General features: G+C 35.6%; 1 protein-coding gene across 2 annotated transcripts in view; it reads right to left on the reverse strand.

The window, feature by feature from the left end:
* The window catches only part of LOC120413806 (zinc finger protein 395-like), a 113225-nt gene that overhangs the window by 53931 nt on the left and 42057 nt on the right, over nt 1–17237 (reverse strand). For both annotated transcript variants that reach the window (XM_039574772.2, XM_039574765.2), the window contains one exon: nt 15237–15538. In XM_039574772.2, coding sequence (XP_039430706.1) covers nt 15237–15538 — 302 coding nt within the window. The remainder of the gene's footprint in view (nt 1–15236; nt 15539–17237) is intronic.

A 17237-nucleotide genomic window follows, 5' to 3' on the forward strand; every position in this document is an offset into this window, starting at 1 on the left:
GGTAATCTTACAATCACACGAATCGTAAGTTGCCCCGACCCTCTTCGATTGCGCGAAACTCTGTAAGATAACTTTTGACCGATCCAACGAGGGATTTGAAGTAGGAGTGATGATACTCCACTCTTTTAAGGGGATAAGGGAAATTCTCCACGATATGGATGGAGTGTTTTTGGGGCGGTAAATGGTCTAAGGAGCTTGTTTTTTTTTGTAAATTCGGCTTTGATAAAATCTGAGTAAACGTTCTTAAAAAAAAAGGTTGGTTAGAATTCGTCATTTGCTAAAGAAAAAAAAATGTAAGTTTGAGGCATAAGACAAAAGTCTTAAAACAGAGAAAAAAAAAAAAAAAAAAAAAACAAAACAGAGAAAGCGTGTTTAAAATTAGTTCAAAATGTCAAAATAACACTAAAAATCAAATCCAATTAACTGAATCCAGTAGTTTCGCTCAAATTAGTTCCTAATCTAACCTCGCACACCTCAATCACCTTCCCCACGTGCCACGTGACTTGTACAATTCGCCAGTTTTTTCGTTCGTTTATCAACAACTATCAGGTCGGCAGTTTTTTTTTCCTACCATTTACATAATTACATTCCAAGCGCGCTGCTCGCTCTGTGCAACCCAATCGACAATGATTCAGCTCGAACAACAACACAATTGAAAGGCCCCTCGTCGTCGTTTGAAGGAGAAATCGGTTGCGCGAACAACGCTTCCGCGATGGGCCTTCCATGCAAACACCCCTCGGAGTAGTGCAGCTTAAGTGGCCGCCAACACACACACTCACACCGAGTCAGGTAGCTTAAATTGATGCACTCTTGTGCAGCGGTAGTAACAAAAAAAAAAAAAGCGGAGTACAAATTAACTATTTCGCCTTCGTCATTATCGTCTACAATAATCGTCATTATTCAGGCTGAATAGGAACACTTACTTTTGTTCAAAGTAGTGTTTCAGTGCATTTTTTCAAAGTATTTTTTTGCATCGACTTCTATTTCTATTGCATGTTTTATCGACACACACACAAATAGTCGCTTTAACATTTTTGAAAGTCATCATCGCGCAATGCAAACGAACGACCCCCTCGACTTAATGGAGTGGCGGCAACTACTAATCCAAAATGGCTGCAGCGAGCTTTTTTATTTTTTGAGTTTCCACCAAGTGCACACACGTACATTCCATATAGTGCAGCTTTGGCCTCGACTTTTAATGAAGCAATTTGTAGGAATCGGTGGTGGCGGAATGGTGCACCGCACTCTTGTGGCGTTCTGCACTCTTGTAGAACAAGGTGTTGATGGAGTGTAGAGAGGTTACACATAAAAAAAACGTTCAAAAACAACACTTAAGAGAAATAAATTTGCATATCTATATTCTAAGTTATAAAGTATTAAGAATAAGGTAATTAAGGAAAAAATAGATCAAACTTATAACCTACAAAATTACCAAACTTTTGATCTATGGGAGTATAGGTGTTGTAGGCTATTGCAAAAAGATATTGGGATTTTAAAAATATTTATTTCTAACAGTAATGTTCTAAAGCTTTGAGAAAAAGTCAAACCAATATGGCTAGATGTTCAAATTCAAATATACCAATTCTTCTCTTATGTTCTCTTTTAGAAAGTGTAAATTTTAACTTGCCAAAAATTCCAATAATTATAGTTGAGAGAAGCCAAAAAAAACTTGGAGCCCAAAATTTACCTCAAAGCATACTGGCATTTTGATTCTGATAACTGCAAATATTTCATCAATCGTTGTTTTGAGTCGTTATTTATTATATTGTAAAAATCCAGATGTTGGGAAATTATATATTTGCTATACTTTTACTTCACAAAAATCAAATAATAAGTTCATGGAACAAGTTTGTTCAACTTTTTAAAAATCACCTAGTGCGAATGATTCGTATACATTTTAAACTACAATTTAGAGTCCAAAATAGCTCAATAAACGATGTTGTATTTGCAGAATAAAAAAAGGCTACTTATAATTAACGTTTCATTGAATAATTATTTATTTATTGTAACTGAAAACAAAAAAAAAAAAGAAACAAATTTAGTACTTTTCTTATTGGCAATTTTGACATAGAAAAAGAAAAAAACCCGGGTCTCGGGAATTCCCGGGAAATTACAAAATTCAACTCTCGATTTCCGGAAAATTGAAAATCTCGAGAGTCGTCACCCTCTAAATATGGCACATTTTGAGACTTTCTGAGTTTGGTGACACAACTTTGCATATAGAATCAAAATTCAAGTTTCCCTTTTGCTCCATAATAAATCTAACAATAATTAATAAGCAGGATTTCTATTTTTCAAATGTAACTTGTCCCAAGATTATTTTTATCTTCAATTGTAACTCAAAAAATCAGGAGACAGAAAAAAATATAAAACAAAAAAATTTAGCTATTAGACTATGCCAGCTATTAGACTACGGCAAACAAACAAACAAACTCGCACTTTTTTTTGTGTTTGACAGTTTGAAAAACTCGCAAACTTGTTTGTGGACGTTTCTGCAAACAAACAGAGCAGGCAAACTGCCAAACTGTCAAAAACTTTGTTTATTTGCGAGTTTATTTGTTAATACGTCCTTTAGGATCAGCCAAGCCAGATATGCAGATAAATCTGCATTTTGCAGATTTTTCGATCTCAAAAATCACAAATATCTGTTTTTACAGATTTTTTGTTAAATGACTTTATTTCAAAATTTCAACAATTCAGTTATTGAAATAAGCTTTAGTATAATTAAAAAGTTTAAATTTGCAGTTGAAAATTTAAAAAGATTTTTCTATGGGTCTGAACTCGACAAGGTACAGATTAAACACGGAATTATTAAAAAAAAAAAAAAAAAAAAAAAAAACACACACAGATCTCCCTTAAAATAATCTGGCATCGTTGTTAAGGATACATTGAATAATATTTATTCTGCATTTTTTGCAAAGGCATTACTGTAATGATGTACATATAAAGCAAATTTTGATACTTTTCGCTTCATTTTTTTGAAGAATTTGGCTTGGAATTTGCCCTGTCCTCTCGACATTGACCAGAGCCGAAGAATAAAAACTTTAAATACAAATTTTAACATCCGCTATGTAATACATATAAGGTTAACTAAGTTTATTAACGTTTAGGCCGTTGCAAATATTTTTTGAAGTTTATGTCCCTCGGCCTTGACCAAAGTCGAGGGAGGGGCGAAACATTATAATAAATTACATCCCAAGGTTTCAACATTTAGATGAAAAAAGTGTTTTAATATTCATTTTACACGCATTCCTATCATTAGTTTTCAAAATATCGATGCATTGACGGAAATTTTTTTTTCGCGAAACTTTGGAAAATATTTGCAACGGCCTTAATAAAATTATATAAATTTAAGGTTTAGCTTATAAGTAGATCTAAACTCATTTGAAATTTGATTTTTTTCATAGACATTTTTTTTGCCGTCAAAACAATTTATTGAAAATGCCTTCAAATATGAAGATATTTGTAATTCCTTCTATTAACTTTTAAAACTTTTCCATATTTGTTGAAAAATGCTTCTATACAATGCTCTGGATTATTCCGTAACATTCCATTTGTATTTGATTCGTATCTTTCATTTTGCAAAAAAAATCTTCGACCTATCAATGTCACCCCGGTTTATGGATCCTAAGAATTCTGCACTTAATTGAAAAATGGACTAATTTATACGAGAATCAAGATCTTAAAATAAGAATAGAGAAAATGACAAAACTAATGATTTTTTTTATTGATTTTTGTTATAATAATTTCAATTTTAAGGAAAATATTTCAGTGGAGACGTATAATCTTTTATCCTGTAAAATACCGTCCGTCTCCATCAAATGTGTTAAACTTTTTCAAAAAAACTGATAAAATTAACCATATTTTCCAATAACAAATTGTACAAAATGATTTATTATAGTTGATGTTATACTTTATTTCATAATCATAATTGATTTATCAACAATTTATTTGTTTTAATCAAGGCACGGATAATAAAAAGTGTAAAAGTGGTTTTCGTTGATTTTTGGTAATAATTAATGAATGTTTTGTAAAACCATTACAGTGGAGACGCAAGGTATCAGGTAGGTACTCTGAAACACCACCCGTCTCCATGAAACCTATCTGCCAACTTCAATTCTAGATTAAATTTTCAAAACAACCTATCCCTCATGGGTTTCCTATGCTGATAGGACCTTTTGAAAATTTAATCGAGAATTCACGTGACCAAATTAAAGCCGCCGACATTCTCCAGCGCAAACAAAACGTTCCCGTCGATATTATGTCACAGCGAAGCTCCGAAGCCAGAATAACGACCTGTCAGACGTGGTTATTCAATAATCCGACTCCCGGCACACGATATTTTTAAAATTCAACCCCAAAAGCAAACCAACACCAACCAGAAAAACCACCCAAAAAGCAAAAACACATTTTTGGTGCAATTTTCCGGCCTCTTCCGCGCGCTTTTCCTCAGCGTTTTGCCTCATCCTGGTAGCTCTCTCTCAGCACAGAGAACTGCATCAACCGAACTGACCTTGACTCAGGCCGCGCACACGCCACTGAAAACGGGGTGCGGGCGGGAATGAACGGGGCGGGAAACGGGCGGGGAATAAAGGTCGCACGTGTCGCCATTTTTTGCTGGCTTTTGCATCGTGATGCAACCGATGACGGTGATGACGGCGATGATGATGACTGTGTTCTAGGAGAGAACTATTCAAAAGTGAGAGAGAGACGGAGAGAGAGCTTTGCCAGTAGAAGTGCATTTTGCATTCGGTGCAAAAAATGGCGGCAAAAATGGCAGATATTAGTGGCAAAGCGATTTCCTTTTTTTCGAGAGCTGTGCAAAAGTCGAGAAACTTTTATGACAAGCGAAACGGAATAAAAAAAAATCAAAAAAATCAAGCAGACAAGCAAGCAGCAACTAGTAAGAACGAAATCTTAATAATTGGTGAAGGGAAAAATGACATGGTCGTATGGTGTATATGTGTGTGTCGATCTGGTTGAACTTTTGGGGGCACTTGGTAACAACGTTGCGGAATGGGAAATGTCTGAAATGTCAGCCTGGTTTTGAGTGTTATTTTTTTATTGCATTGCAACGATCGAACGTGCGATAAAGTTGGCAGATTTTAACACCTTTTTTTCAAAAGGTAAAGGACGCTCACTTTCGTTTGCAGTGAAGGATTTTATGAATATGATTTAAAAAGTTGTAGAAGTCTTTTATTTCCATTTAGTATGGACATAATTTATTTTGTATAAAAAAAATTGTCTGGACTGTAATATACTTACACTTCTTATTTGAAATAAAAAAAAACAAAAAAAAAAACGTGGCAAGAAATCATTTTATATTTATCTAGTAATAGTTAATATCTTAAAAAAAACCTTTTAAAGTTATCTTGGTATATTTATTTTTATAATTTTTGTTTAAAAAATAAATTTTCGCTGCAGGTTATTTTTTATTTTAAACTAATATGGTACATTTTTATCATTAAAAAAATAAAACATAGTCGGAAAAAGACTCTCAAATTTTGGATTTATTAATTTTAAAGACATTATGCATAACTAGCAAACTTTCTTTTCTTTTTTTTATCAAATAGCTGAGACAACATTGTTGATTTGAATATATTTTTTAAGCTACTTTTTTAGCTACTCAATAAGCCCTCAATTTTCAATCAACGATATCTCGAAAACTTTTAATCCGACTTTCATTAAGAGCTTTTTAAACCTTTGTGAAATTTACTCATGTTTTTATTGAAAAAAAAATATTTTTGGGATTTTACAGTTACAACTGATTTTGCCCTTTTGAATGTTAGACGTGATTATGAAATTTTGAAAATATTTTTATGAATTCTTACTATAGATCAATAATTTTTAAGGTATCTCAAATGAATAATTAGAACTTAATGGGTAACACGCAGAAAAACAATATTTTTTTTTGATTTTTATTCTTTGCAAGTATTGCCTTGCAATCGAAGTTCAATTAAAAAAAATTAGGAGAATTTGCTCAGCTAAGGCTGGTACAAATTTTATATAAAGTTTTTGTACCTCGCCTCTGCTCGAGATCGAGGTCCAAATTTCAAGCCTTATTTTCAGAATTTCAAAACAAAAAAAATCGCAATTTTGCTTCCATCAAAAATGTGCAAAATATCCTGAATTTTTAAAAAAATATTTTCTCCAAAACTTTGACATCTTTTAAAGGTTAGTGACCCCAAATTCCAAATCTGTTAACTATTTAAAAGTCATTTTTGATTGAAAATGCATAAATAAGCGTTATAAAATTTATTCTGAATAGTTTACATTTGTTTTGCAAGTTCTTTCTATAAAACTTGTAATTTTAAATAAAATCTATAAAAAATGCTTATTTTTGGAGGAAATTTTGAAGGAAAATTACGATAAAATTTGCAATGACCTAGTTGAAAATATTTTCAACAGCAATGGACGAGGATGCCAATATCTTCAAAAAGACAAAGTTTTCGAAAAAAAATGGTTTTAACTTGAAAACGACGAATTTTATCATAATTGTACTTAAGTACTTTTTGATTACAAATTAACTTTTGCACCCAAAAATGATTTTTGGACAAAAAATCAAGCATGTTTTCAAAAACTTTATTAATCGCATTTATTTAAAAAAAAAACATTTTTTTTGTCGTTTGTCGCAGACGTTTTTCGGTAATGCACTATAGCTAAAAAGTTGTCAGTTTTGGTCTACACATCACATATCAACAATAAAAACCAATGGTGGAAAAGTTGATCTAAGTAATTTGTGATAAAAACTTAAATACAAAAAAAATCATTTTAATCAGGTATTTCAAAATTCATGATCTTAACCTACAACTATGCCGAAGATAACAAATCGTTCAAAACAAGTTTTTGATCTTTGAACGTTTTCATGGCACTTTTGTACAGACAGCTCCTCATTTTGTATGAAAAATCTATGATGTGATTAAGCTATTTGGACATAAGGAATCGAATGAAAAAAATTGTAAAAACAAATATTTTCAAAACGCAGAGAATTGCGAACAATTGAATGTAAAAATTGTTTCTTAGAGATTTTCAGATTACAAATGTATTAAATCTTCTTAATTTTAAATAAATTTTAGTTATGACTCTTCATTTGAAAGAAGTTATCTTCCCAAATAAACTCACAAAATTAAGATTCAAATGCATAAAACAAAACTTAATTAAACTAGATTCAACCGATAAACCAACAAAAGAAAACCCGGATTTGCACTTGCATTCTTCACATTTAACGACCATCCATAAAAAGTCAAAGTAGTTATGTCACAGACATAACCGGAATGGCGTAGACTACGTAAAGTTTTGATGTGAGGACATAATGTTTTCCATATCCGTGTACGTACTAGAGATCCTAAATAGGGTCTCTTAATTGTGACATAAACAAATTATTTCGCAAATTTTGAAAATGACGACAAATTCTGTCATCAGTCTGTATCAGTCATCGTTTTTGGTGGTTCTGAAAACGACCATATTTTTTGGTTATCTGAAAAGAATTGTTTAAGGATTAAGGGTTTAGAATTGATCAAGAAGAACTCTTTCGTAATTGTTTTGGGTGGTTCTAAAAAGGACCAAATTTCTGAAAGATTGAAGATTATTGAATTTCTGAAAAGAAGATTAAGTTATGAATGGTTATAAAGTTCTACGCCCTGGCATCCCAAGAAAACAAACGCCTTGGACGACTTACAACATTGGAGGAAACCATTTATAGACAACTTACAAACCCAAGGCGACAAAATCCTTAGACAACTTGCAACCCGGGAGGAAACCATTTATTGACAACTTACAATCCCAAGTTGACAACATCCTTAGACCACTTTCAACCCACCCAAACGTTTATGGACGACTACTCTACCAACTTACTTTTGAATTTGCGCTTTTGGACGACCCTTCAAGACGCACAACCGAATTTCAAACGCTGAGGGAGCTGAACCCCCGAACCCGACAGATTGGCGAACGCTAACTCCCGAGCTCCCCGAGCCTAACTCCCCGACCCAACAGAACTTACACACCCTTAGGACCGACCAAGACCCTTGCCGACCCCTTGGACGGAACAACCATTCGAACGCCAAAGAAAGGAAAGAAAGAGACAAAGGAATTTTAGCGAGCCGAATGGAGGGGGGGGGGCGAGAGCAGCCTCAGAAAGCTGTGCAGTCCGTCGACCCCGAAAACCAATATTTGTCCTGAAATTTAAACTGTAATTATTCATTGCACTGCCTCGCCTCGGGCGAGGCTGAGGCAACTCCGAAGAGTTGGGAAGTTTAACAACTAGAATTGAGAAGTTTAACAACTAGAATTGAGAAGTTTAGCAACTAGAATTGAGAAGATTTACAACCACGGCTTGACCCACGAGAGGCAACTTTTCGGCGAGAAGGCAGCAGGCGCGCGCCTCATCTTGTTGCTGCCTCGCCCCGGGTGGGACGATCCAAACGGTCCGGCCATCGAGAGGCAACTGGCTGACGGTGACGACGAGAAGGCGATGCGCACTTCTTTTCCAGTTCTGGTCCTTCTCTCCTGCTGCTGCTGCTCTGGTCTCTCTCCTGCTGCTGCTGCTCTGGGATGAGCTTTCCTGCTGCTGCTGCTGCCGGTTCGACGTCTGAGACGTGAATGATAGAATGGGCTCTGGCGCGCGTTCTTATATATGATTTCGGTCCGCTACTTCCCCTCCTTTTTCGCGACCGACACTCGGTCGCGTTGCTCGGATGATTTTCCCCTCAAAATAGGTACTTGACCTTCCCGTCCGTGAGTGGGAAGCGCTCATTTTGCTTGCAAAATCTCTGCATTGTGAAAACATTTTAAAACATTGAGTTGTTTCAATAGTAAAACTATTTTGCCAACATTGAAAATTTAATAGCAAATTGCTGAATAATTTTCGAATCGAATGGAACCAAAATCGTGCCGATTCGATTAGAGGGAAGGAAGATATAAGCGATTGACGGATGACGCAATATTCCAGGGCCTTCGGCCCGGGTTTTTTGGAATGGCACCCCAGTACCTTCGACAAAGACGTAAGTCTACGTCAAAAAGTAAATAATCATTCAACATCAACAGTGCACCCAGACACGTTGCTCTCCAGCTGACATTCAACAGCCACCAGTGATGTCAGCGGTGGTGGTTGATCTTTTCTGACTATGCAACAACCACCAAGAGTTGCTGCTGCTGTTGTTGCCAATTGCTTCTCCATTTCCCGATACGGGCACAGTAAAAAAAAAAACTGGCAGCACTGTTTGTAGCGAAATTTGTGGCTTTTTACATGCAAAAGTGTGTAAAATTTTGTCAAGATTATCCTGAGTAAAATTAGTGTATTTTTTTCTTCAGTGCATTCCGACTGAACCAATCCCAAAAAACCACAACACACGACTCCGTAATCGGCGAGCGCGCGGTGTTTCGTTTCAAGGTTCTTGTGTAATAATTGCGCTATAAGAGAGTACACTTAGCTCTCGGCATGCAACATGCAGATAAAACCACCACCACCTCTCTAGTAAGCAGTAGTACGCGATGACGACGACCACGACGAAAAAGAAGAAGCCGTCAAGACTTGCAGTTTGCATTATAAAGCAATAATAATAATCAAGCTTAAAAAAGAGCATTCAGATTTCTAAGCGCTCGCGCGCACCAACACATCCACAAGCAGGCCAAGTTCGGCTCAAAACAAAGCGTTTCGGGCACCCACACAGCACCGCGCGTCTCCACCACCACCAGCTTGGCCTGCTTAGATTGCATACTCATTACTCAATCCACTTTACCCGCAGCAGCAGCAGCAGTAGTCATTGTGGCGCATATTTTTGGACTTTGTACTCTCTTGAGTGTGTCCCCCCTCCACCTAACCTACACGATCGGCTGCGCCGAACGTTACCGATCGCAGTAGCCTCGATCGACCCCCTACCACCACCGTCGCCGCCCTCTTTGATCGGCGGTTGCATTCCTCCTACAGATGTGTGTGACGACGACGACGACGCACAGATCACCCTCGATCATAACCTCAAAACAAACAGAACAACACAAATCTCTGTGGCAACAGAAGTATGTCGGCCTCTACTCACTCACAGTCACAGCTCCCCTCCTCTCGCTCTCTCTTGATCGAGTTCACGGTCCAAGGGTGGGGTGGGGGGAGGGGCTACCACCCCGAATGACCGGCTACTAGTTCCGGTTATCCTTGAACGGCGCCGACGCGCGCCCGGCCGCTATCCAGAACCTCCAAAAAATGCAGTTTCACAACCACAGGAGAAAAAAAAAGAGCTCAACCGCGATCGAACAGACAAAAAACCCGGACTTTTCGCTACTGGCCGCGCGCGTCGCCGCACACACAGCTGCACCGCACTGTCAAATTTTAATGACTGAAGTCTCGGGCCCGACGACTTTCAGACAACCTACACACGCTCCGATCATATGATTTGCGCGCCCCGCCGCCACAACTCCACACCAACACACCGTTGCCACCACGGGAAAATCGCGCGCGCTGGAGAGCCCGAACGCGATCGTGTTGTTATTTTTCCAGCGCCCGCTTAGTGGTGTTGGTGGTCGCCATTAGTAGTAGGCCATGGTGGGAGGGGGCGAACGCCGAGCCCCACGCTACTACGACCCGTGCACTACCCGTACACCAACACAACCGCACGATCCTAGTAGGCGGTGTCTGCGGTAATCGAACACCGCTGAAATTGTATTGCGAGTTCGAGTAGTTGTTGCACTTTGCAGCGAAACGAGCAATACAAAGTAATGGAGGCGAACCCCGCGCTGCGCTGGGCCCCAATTTGAAGGTGTGTGAGTTTGAAACAGCACGATCGAACGTGATTTGCATGAACTGCTTTTTATTGAAACAAACTTGAGGCGTGATCGAGCGAGTGAGGGTTTTGTGACTGTGAGTGTGTGTGAATATATATTAATATTCAAGGTTTCTTTTCCGAGTGAGGTGCTATCTTTGACGCGCTCTTGACAGCTGGGCTGCGCCCAAAATTGTTTTTTGTTGTTTTTTTAGGAGTGACGCTGCATGTTAATGTCTCGTTAAATTGATTGGTTTGGGTTTTATGATTTGGCAATATTTGCACGTGTGTTGTATGGTAATAAGCTAATAAAGTTATTAGCTTTTTTGAGTGATTTTTAACACCAGTGCTATATTTATAGAAGATGAACAGCAGTTTTCTGTTCAACTTCTTAAAAGACGAAACTTTTATTACACGTAACTTCGAAAAAGATTTTTAGGAAAAAGAAAAACTTGGAAAAAGATGTTCAATTAACTCTCAAATCTGGAACAACATTTGAAAAGGGCAAATAAGCGTTTTGACAACACTTCGAGTTTTGCAGGAAAGTTACCTGCTGTCTTGGAATTTTCAAATTAGTTCCAGCTGCCAAAATGCTTCCGAAGGCATCGGTAAAAAAAATCACTCCCCCCTAATCTGCTCTAAAGTGACTTTAGAATTTTAAATCCAAGATGGCGGCTGAAATGGCGGTGATGAAATATTGAAAAAATGTATTTGGTAATTTTAACGGCCATCAACCATTCAAATTTTACCAAAATGTGATTGCAGAATTCAAATTTGATGTTTAAAGAGTGAAAACATATAAGTCTTTTCAGGATTGATTATCCGAGACCCAAAAAAAACCTTGGGATAATCAAAGTTCAGATAGTCGATACTGTGTATAATCTAGGATTCGGATAATCGAATTTTGGCTGCATTTGAAAAAAAAACTTCGTGTATGTTCTCGCAATGTCTACCGAAATTGCCAATATCTTGAGATTTATTTGAAAAAGTCTAGTAATCACAAAAAAATATTGTAATGACAAAAGTAACTTACTTTTAAAATAAAAGGTGGTTAAAATTCGCTACATTTAAAGTGCTTTTTCTTTTTGAAAAAAATAAAAACTGATACTGCAATGTCCATAAAATAAAGACATTTTGGATTTGAAAAAACCTTTTGATATTATTGTTGAGATATATTTACTTTTTTTTAAGAAAAGTTTATCATTAAGAAAATGCAAATGTTCTAGGCCTAAAATATTTTTTTTAAACAAAAATTATTATTCAAACTTGAAAGAATGAAATTTACATTTTTTTCAATTCCAGAAATTTCTATTTTTTTTCAATTTAACAACCTAAAATAAGACTCCAACTATCAAGAAAAAATTGAACTACCTAGAAACCAATCAGGTTTTCAATGAAAACAATTTTCTTGACATTAAAAAAACTGTAAATTTACTATTTCATCAAACAACTACATAAAATAATGAATTTGGAATGTTAGTCGTAATTCCAAAATGAAAAAGAAAAGACAGAAAATACTAACAAATATTAGCAATGTTTTATACTTTGGCATTATAAATTAGGGCTTAGTGCGTAACAATTTAAAAACATGATTGTTGATATATTATATTTATTCTCGTGACTTATTAAGCTGCCCATAATTGAAAATTCGGCTATTATGCCAAATCAAGTATTCCGAGAAAAACGCGTTTAAGTGTTTGGCACAAAATCTCCGTCAAGGTAATTTCCCATAAGAGTGGCATATTAGCCGTTTGGTTTTTCGCATCGGCAGCCAAGTCTAGACACTATTTCAGTAAAATTCAAGTTCCAGAAGATGCGTTGGAACGTCCTCTACCACCTGGTGCTAATATCTCGTTTTTGCCAAAAGTGGATATTAGCCGTTTTTTCAATGGTGGGCAGTAAGGGGTTACATACATGTAAATCGACAAAAAAGTTAGAGGCTGGTATGAGCACAAATTTAAACTTTTTTTTAATCTGTTTTCAGAGTAATGAAATATACATTTTCATCTGTTAACAAAATAAATTTGCAGACTTTTGGTTGCATCATTCCCGAGATATAGCTATTTGAAGTTAGCAGTTTCTAAAAATGGGTCTCACGATATCTCAACAAAGTTTTGCCCAAATCGGCTCAAAATTTTGGTGAAGACTCATAAAACCGGTCCCGTGTGCATGACGAAGGCCAATCTTCAAAAAGGTTATTTTAAAAAAGAATAAAATATTTTTTTGCTTTTCATATATAAAATCGTCAGTTTTTGATTTTTGTAATTTTTCAAAAAACGAAACATGAAAATCGGGCTTCGTCATGCACACGGGATATTTTTTGAGAGTCTTCACCCCAAATTTCAGCCAATTTGGTCCATCCAATCTTTTGATATCGTGCACCCGTGAATCAACTTTGTGTTCCGATAAAAACGCTCACAAAGTTTGACAGTTCGCATTGCGCATGGCAAAACTTTTAACATAAATCGTCTTCGTCACTTAAATCATGAAATGTCTTCATGAAACGTTCAGGAGTGATTGGAAATCATCTTTTTAAAGGATTTAATAAATATTTGAAAATTTGAAAAATCGAGATTTTATACAATATGTAACCCCTTAAGCATTAAATGGTCAAAAACAAATAAAATTATTTTGCAACTCAAAAATGATACTCTACATATAAAATAAATAGAATTAAATATAAAACATTAACTCGGAACAAGTATTTTAAAAAGAAAACTTAAATTCTTCGTCGTATGGACAGAAGGTCCAAGAAGGTTGTGCTTAAAAATGATTTCTGAGATAATGGATTGTGGGAACTTTTTTAAATAGTTTAATATTTTTTCAAAATATTTATTCTTGTAAGCATAATTTTTGCACGTTATTCAATTTTTTTCAAACTTGAGCAGTTCTTTAAAAGTATTATAAAATAATTGAAAAGTTTCAAAATTATTAATTATTGTTTCCGTTTCTTTGAGTATTTTTTTTTTCATTCTTTTAAAATAATGTATTCTTGTTACAGTACTATTTTTGCTGTTTTTTTTTTCATTCGATCAACCATGTTCTTTAAAGAGTTCTTATTTTTTGTTTGAAAAATTCAAAATTTGATCACAATTCAAATTTATCTAAAATTAAAACCGACTTTTAACCGACCTACCGCATTTGGGGGATGGAGAGATCGAAGGCTGTGTTACGCAACATACACAATTTTTAAAACATGTATGAAAATTTCGTGACGAGTAAAGAGGGAGGGGCTGGTAAGGGGATTAAATAACTTTTTTTTGCGTAACGTAACGAAAAAATGCTCCCAAGTTTTTTGTTGACTTGCATTATTTTGTTGTCTTATGTCAAAATTATGGGAAGTAACATTACAATAGGACGCAAAATTCAAATGGACCAAAATACTTTTTTTAAAATAATTTGTTGTTGGTAAATGGGTGGAATTGAATTTTCTTTAAAAAGTTTAAGATAGTCTGCTTTTGAACACAAACCAAATAACTTTAGAATTTATCAAATATTTGAACAAATTCTTTAATATTTTTGAGAGATTTTTTATTATTTCAAACATGAGCAGTTCTTTAAAAAGTTTGATGATTAATTTTTATATCAAAAAACCTGAACTCATATATATTTTAGTTTGAGGAGGAAAAGTTGAAATGGAGCCTAACATTTCAAAAGAGCACATAACTTTTGTAAATAATAGTGTATCCCTTTCACTTGAATGACAGTTTACATAAGGTGTGAAAGGGACACACTCTTGGTTAAAAAAGTTATGTGCCCTAATGAAATAGCAAGCACGAAATGTAGAATCGTTTCAAAAAAAATAATTTCTTTAAAATAAAAAAAATGTGTTCAAGTGAGGTTCAAGTGAGACTGGTCCCTAATCTGAACTTTAATAAATATTCAAATAAATTCAAATTTTAACGTGGCGAAATTAGCCAGCATTTTACATTGCTTTAAATACGTAACTACAAATTTCTAAGCGCTCGTGTCAGCTGATTCAAAATCACGTTACCACAATGTCACACCACCACCTTAATCGCCACCTTATCACACACACACACATTTCCCGTGACGGCACGTGCCGTTACCGTGACTAAATGTGCCGTTTGCCTTATCGTTCTAGCGAAGATCGGCTCGTCAGAATTTGCAATGTTCCCTCAACTGCACCGATAATTACTGTTTTACACCGTTTACACCGGGCTGTTTTAATGAGCACGCCTCCCAGTGAAGTATCGCACTACTGCAACGTGGAGTGCGCCTTATCGCGCGCGAAAAAACTGCCAGTAATTGGCGGCATCACCCTTCCACTCCGAGAGGTAGTTTGTGACTTTCTGTAAACAACACGTGCTGTCCGGTTTGCACTCTACTATCACAGCTTTAGATTGCGTTCGGACTAGACTTTGTGGCGCGGCGACGGATTTGCGGAACTTGCACGAGGCGTGTGCTGTGATAGCGTAGGGGAGAGTGGCCTTAAACTGCTGACAAGATACTGCCGAAACTCACCCGTCGCTTCCGTGGCAGATCCTCGTTGTAGTCCATGCCGATGCCCTCGTCCGAGTTGGAGAACGAGGTCGTCCGGGGGCCACGAATCACAATCTCATTGGTGGTACCGTTGGCGTTACTTTTGATACTAATGTTATTGCCCAGATTGTTGTTGTTGTTGCTGGTGTTGCTATTGCTAGTGTTGTTGCTGCTGTTGTTCGGTGGTGTGGAATGTCCGTCCTCGCTGAGCGGTGGCGACGTCGAGCCGGTGCTCCACGAGGTGCTGCTGCTGCCGGAGCTGGTCCCCAGGATGGTTTCCCAGCCTGGAACAAAACAAAAAACAACAACTTTTGTTTAGAAACATCTCAAAAATAGTGCGCAAATGCAGTAACTTCAACCTTCGAGGGCAATTTGCAGCGATTAAAATATTACGCTTGATTGAGTTCGGCACCCCCGCATTGTAGGTGTAATTGTGGAGTTTCAATCAAGCGTGAGGCCAATGTTCGTAGAACATTGTTGAAACAAATAGGAAATACATTGTTGTTTATGCGAGCATGATTTGGTTTGGTATTTTAGCTTAAACCTATAAAAACTAAATTTCAAATTTCAAGCTTGATTTTCAAAAAAAAAAAAATAACAAAACGTATCACAATACATTATGTTATCATAACAGTGATGCTTCTGTCGAAAGATAGTAAAATATTTATGAATTAATTAAACGTTCTTTTTTTCCTGAACTTTTACGTCCTTTACTGATGTGCGTTTTTTTCAATTCAAAATTTGGTATTTTTTTTCCTATCGGTAAAATTTTGAAGGGGCATGGGGGACATAAACTTGAAATAAAATTTGCAACGGCCTGAGAAGATTTTTTATGTTTTTTTGCCCTTCCTACTATTTTCTTCTTATCAAGATGAGATTTTTGTGTTTTTTTTAAATTTCAAAATTGTGTGCTGCTTTATTTTTTTTCAAAACCTTTACATCTTTTTCCCATCTGTAGTCCCCAAAATTCAAATTATGAAATGATTCAAGGTTCTTCAGTTGATTAAAAATTTCGAAAGAGAAACAATATTCATTGTATTCTAAATAGCTAAAATTAAATAGCTTAAATTAAATTTGCTGGCAAAAAATAATTTGATTGTTCTCTGATTTTTTGAAAAAAAATCGAAAGAGGGGAGTAGAGGAGCAAAACCTTTCGATGAACATGGCATTGACCTCAATATTTTGCAATAATTTTACAGAAAGATATAAACGTCAACAGTATTTAATGCTTGAATTTAAAAGATTTTTTTATGATTAAAGACAATATGAACAGTATTATAATAGGATTGTTTTAAATTATCTCATAAATGTTTAGTTATTGGCATATTTTTAATTAGCAAAAATTTGCAACAAAAACATTACTTTAATTGAAGAATTTTGGGAAACTAAAGTCAAACCTATAAAGGTTAGAAACTTATTTTATTGAAAGTTATGATAAAAGAAATTTTATTTTTTTGCTTTCTGGCTGTTTTTGGTGGGTATTCAATAGAGCTGGGATTTCGGATATCTGGATAATTTACATTTTTGTCTACATAAAATCAGATATCATCTTTTTCATCAAACCAAATCAAAAGAGATGTACCAAAATCGTATCATAACTGAAAATTATTTGGATAACAATATTTGAGGAACCCAAAAATGATTTAAGAATAATAATGTAACGGATCGGATTTTCGAATAATAGTATTCGACCATAAATCATGTGATGTAAAATCAAAGGTTTTTTGAATACCTGTAAAATTTATTTGTTTCACCTTAACGTCACCCCACAGTCGTTAGACAAAGCTGGCATGTATGAGCTATTTCTTTTTCTATTAAAACTATCAATGCTGAAAATTATCCGGATATCCGAAGTCACAGATCTAGTATTCAAAAGTCCCAAAAAGCAAAACATCAAAATTTGTTTTATTTGACCTTTTCAAGAAAAATCCTGAAATCAGCAGACGTTTTTTGATTAGTACTAAAAAGATTTGAAACATTTAG

Source organism: Culex pipiens, chromosome 3, assembly GCF_016801865.2.
Source record: "Culex pipiens pallens isolate TS chromosome 3, TS_CPP_V2, whole genome shotgun sequence".
Classification (NCBI taxonomy): Eukaryota; Metazoa; Arthropoda; class Insecta; order Diptera; family Culicidae; genus Culex; species Culex pipiens.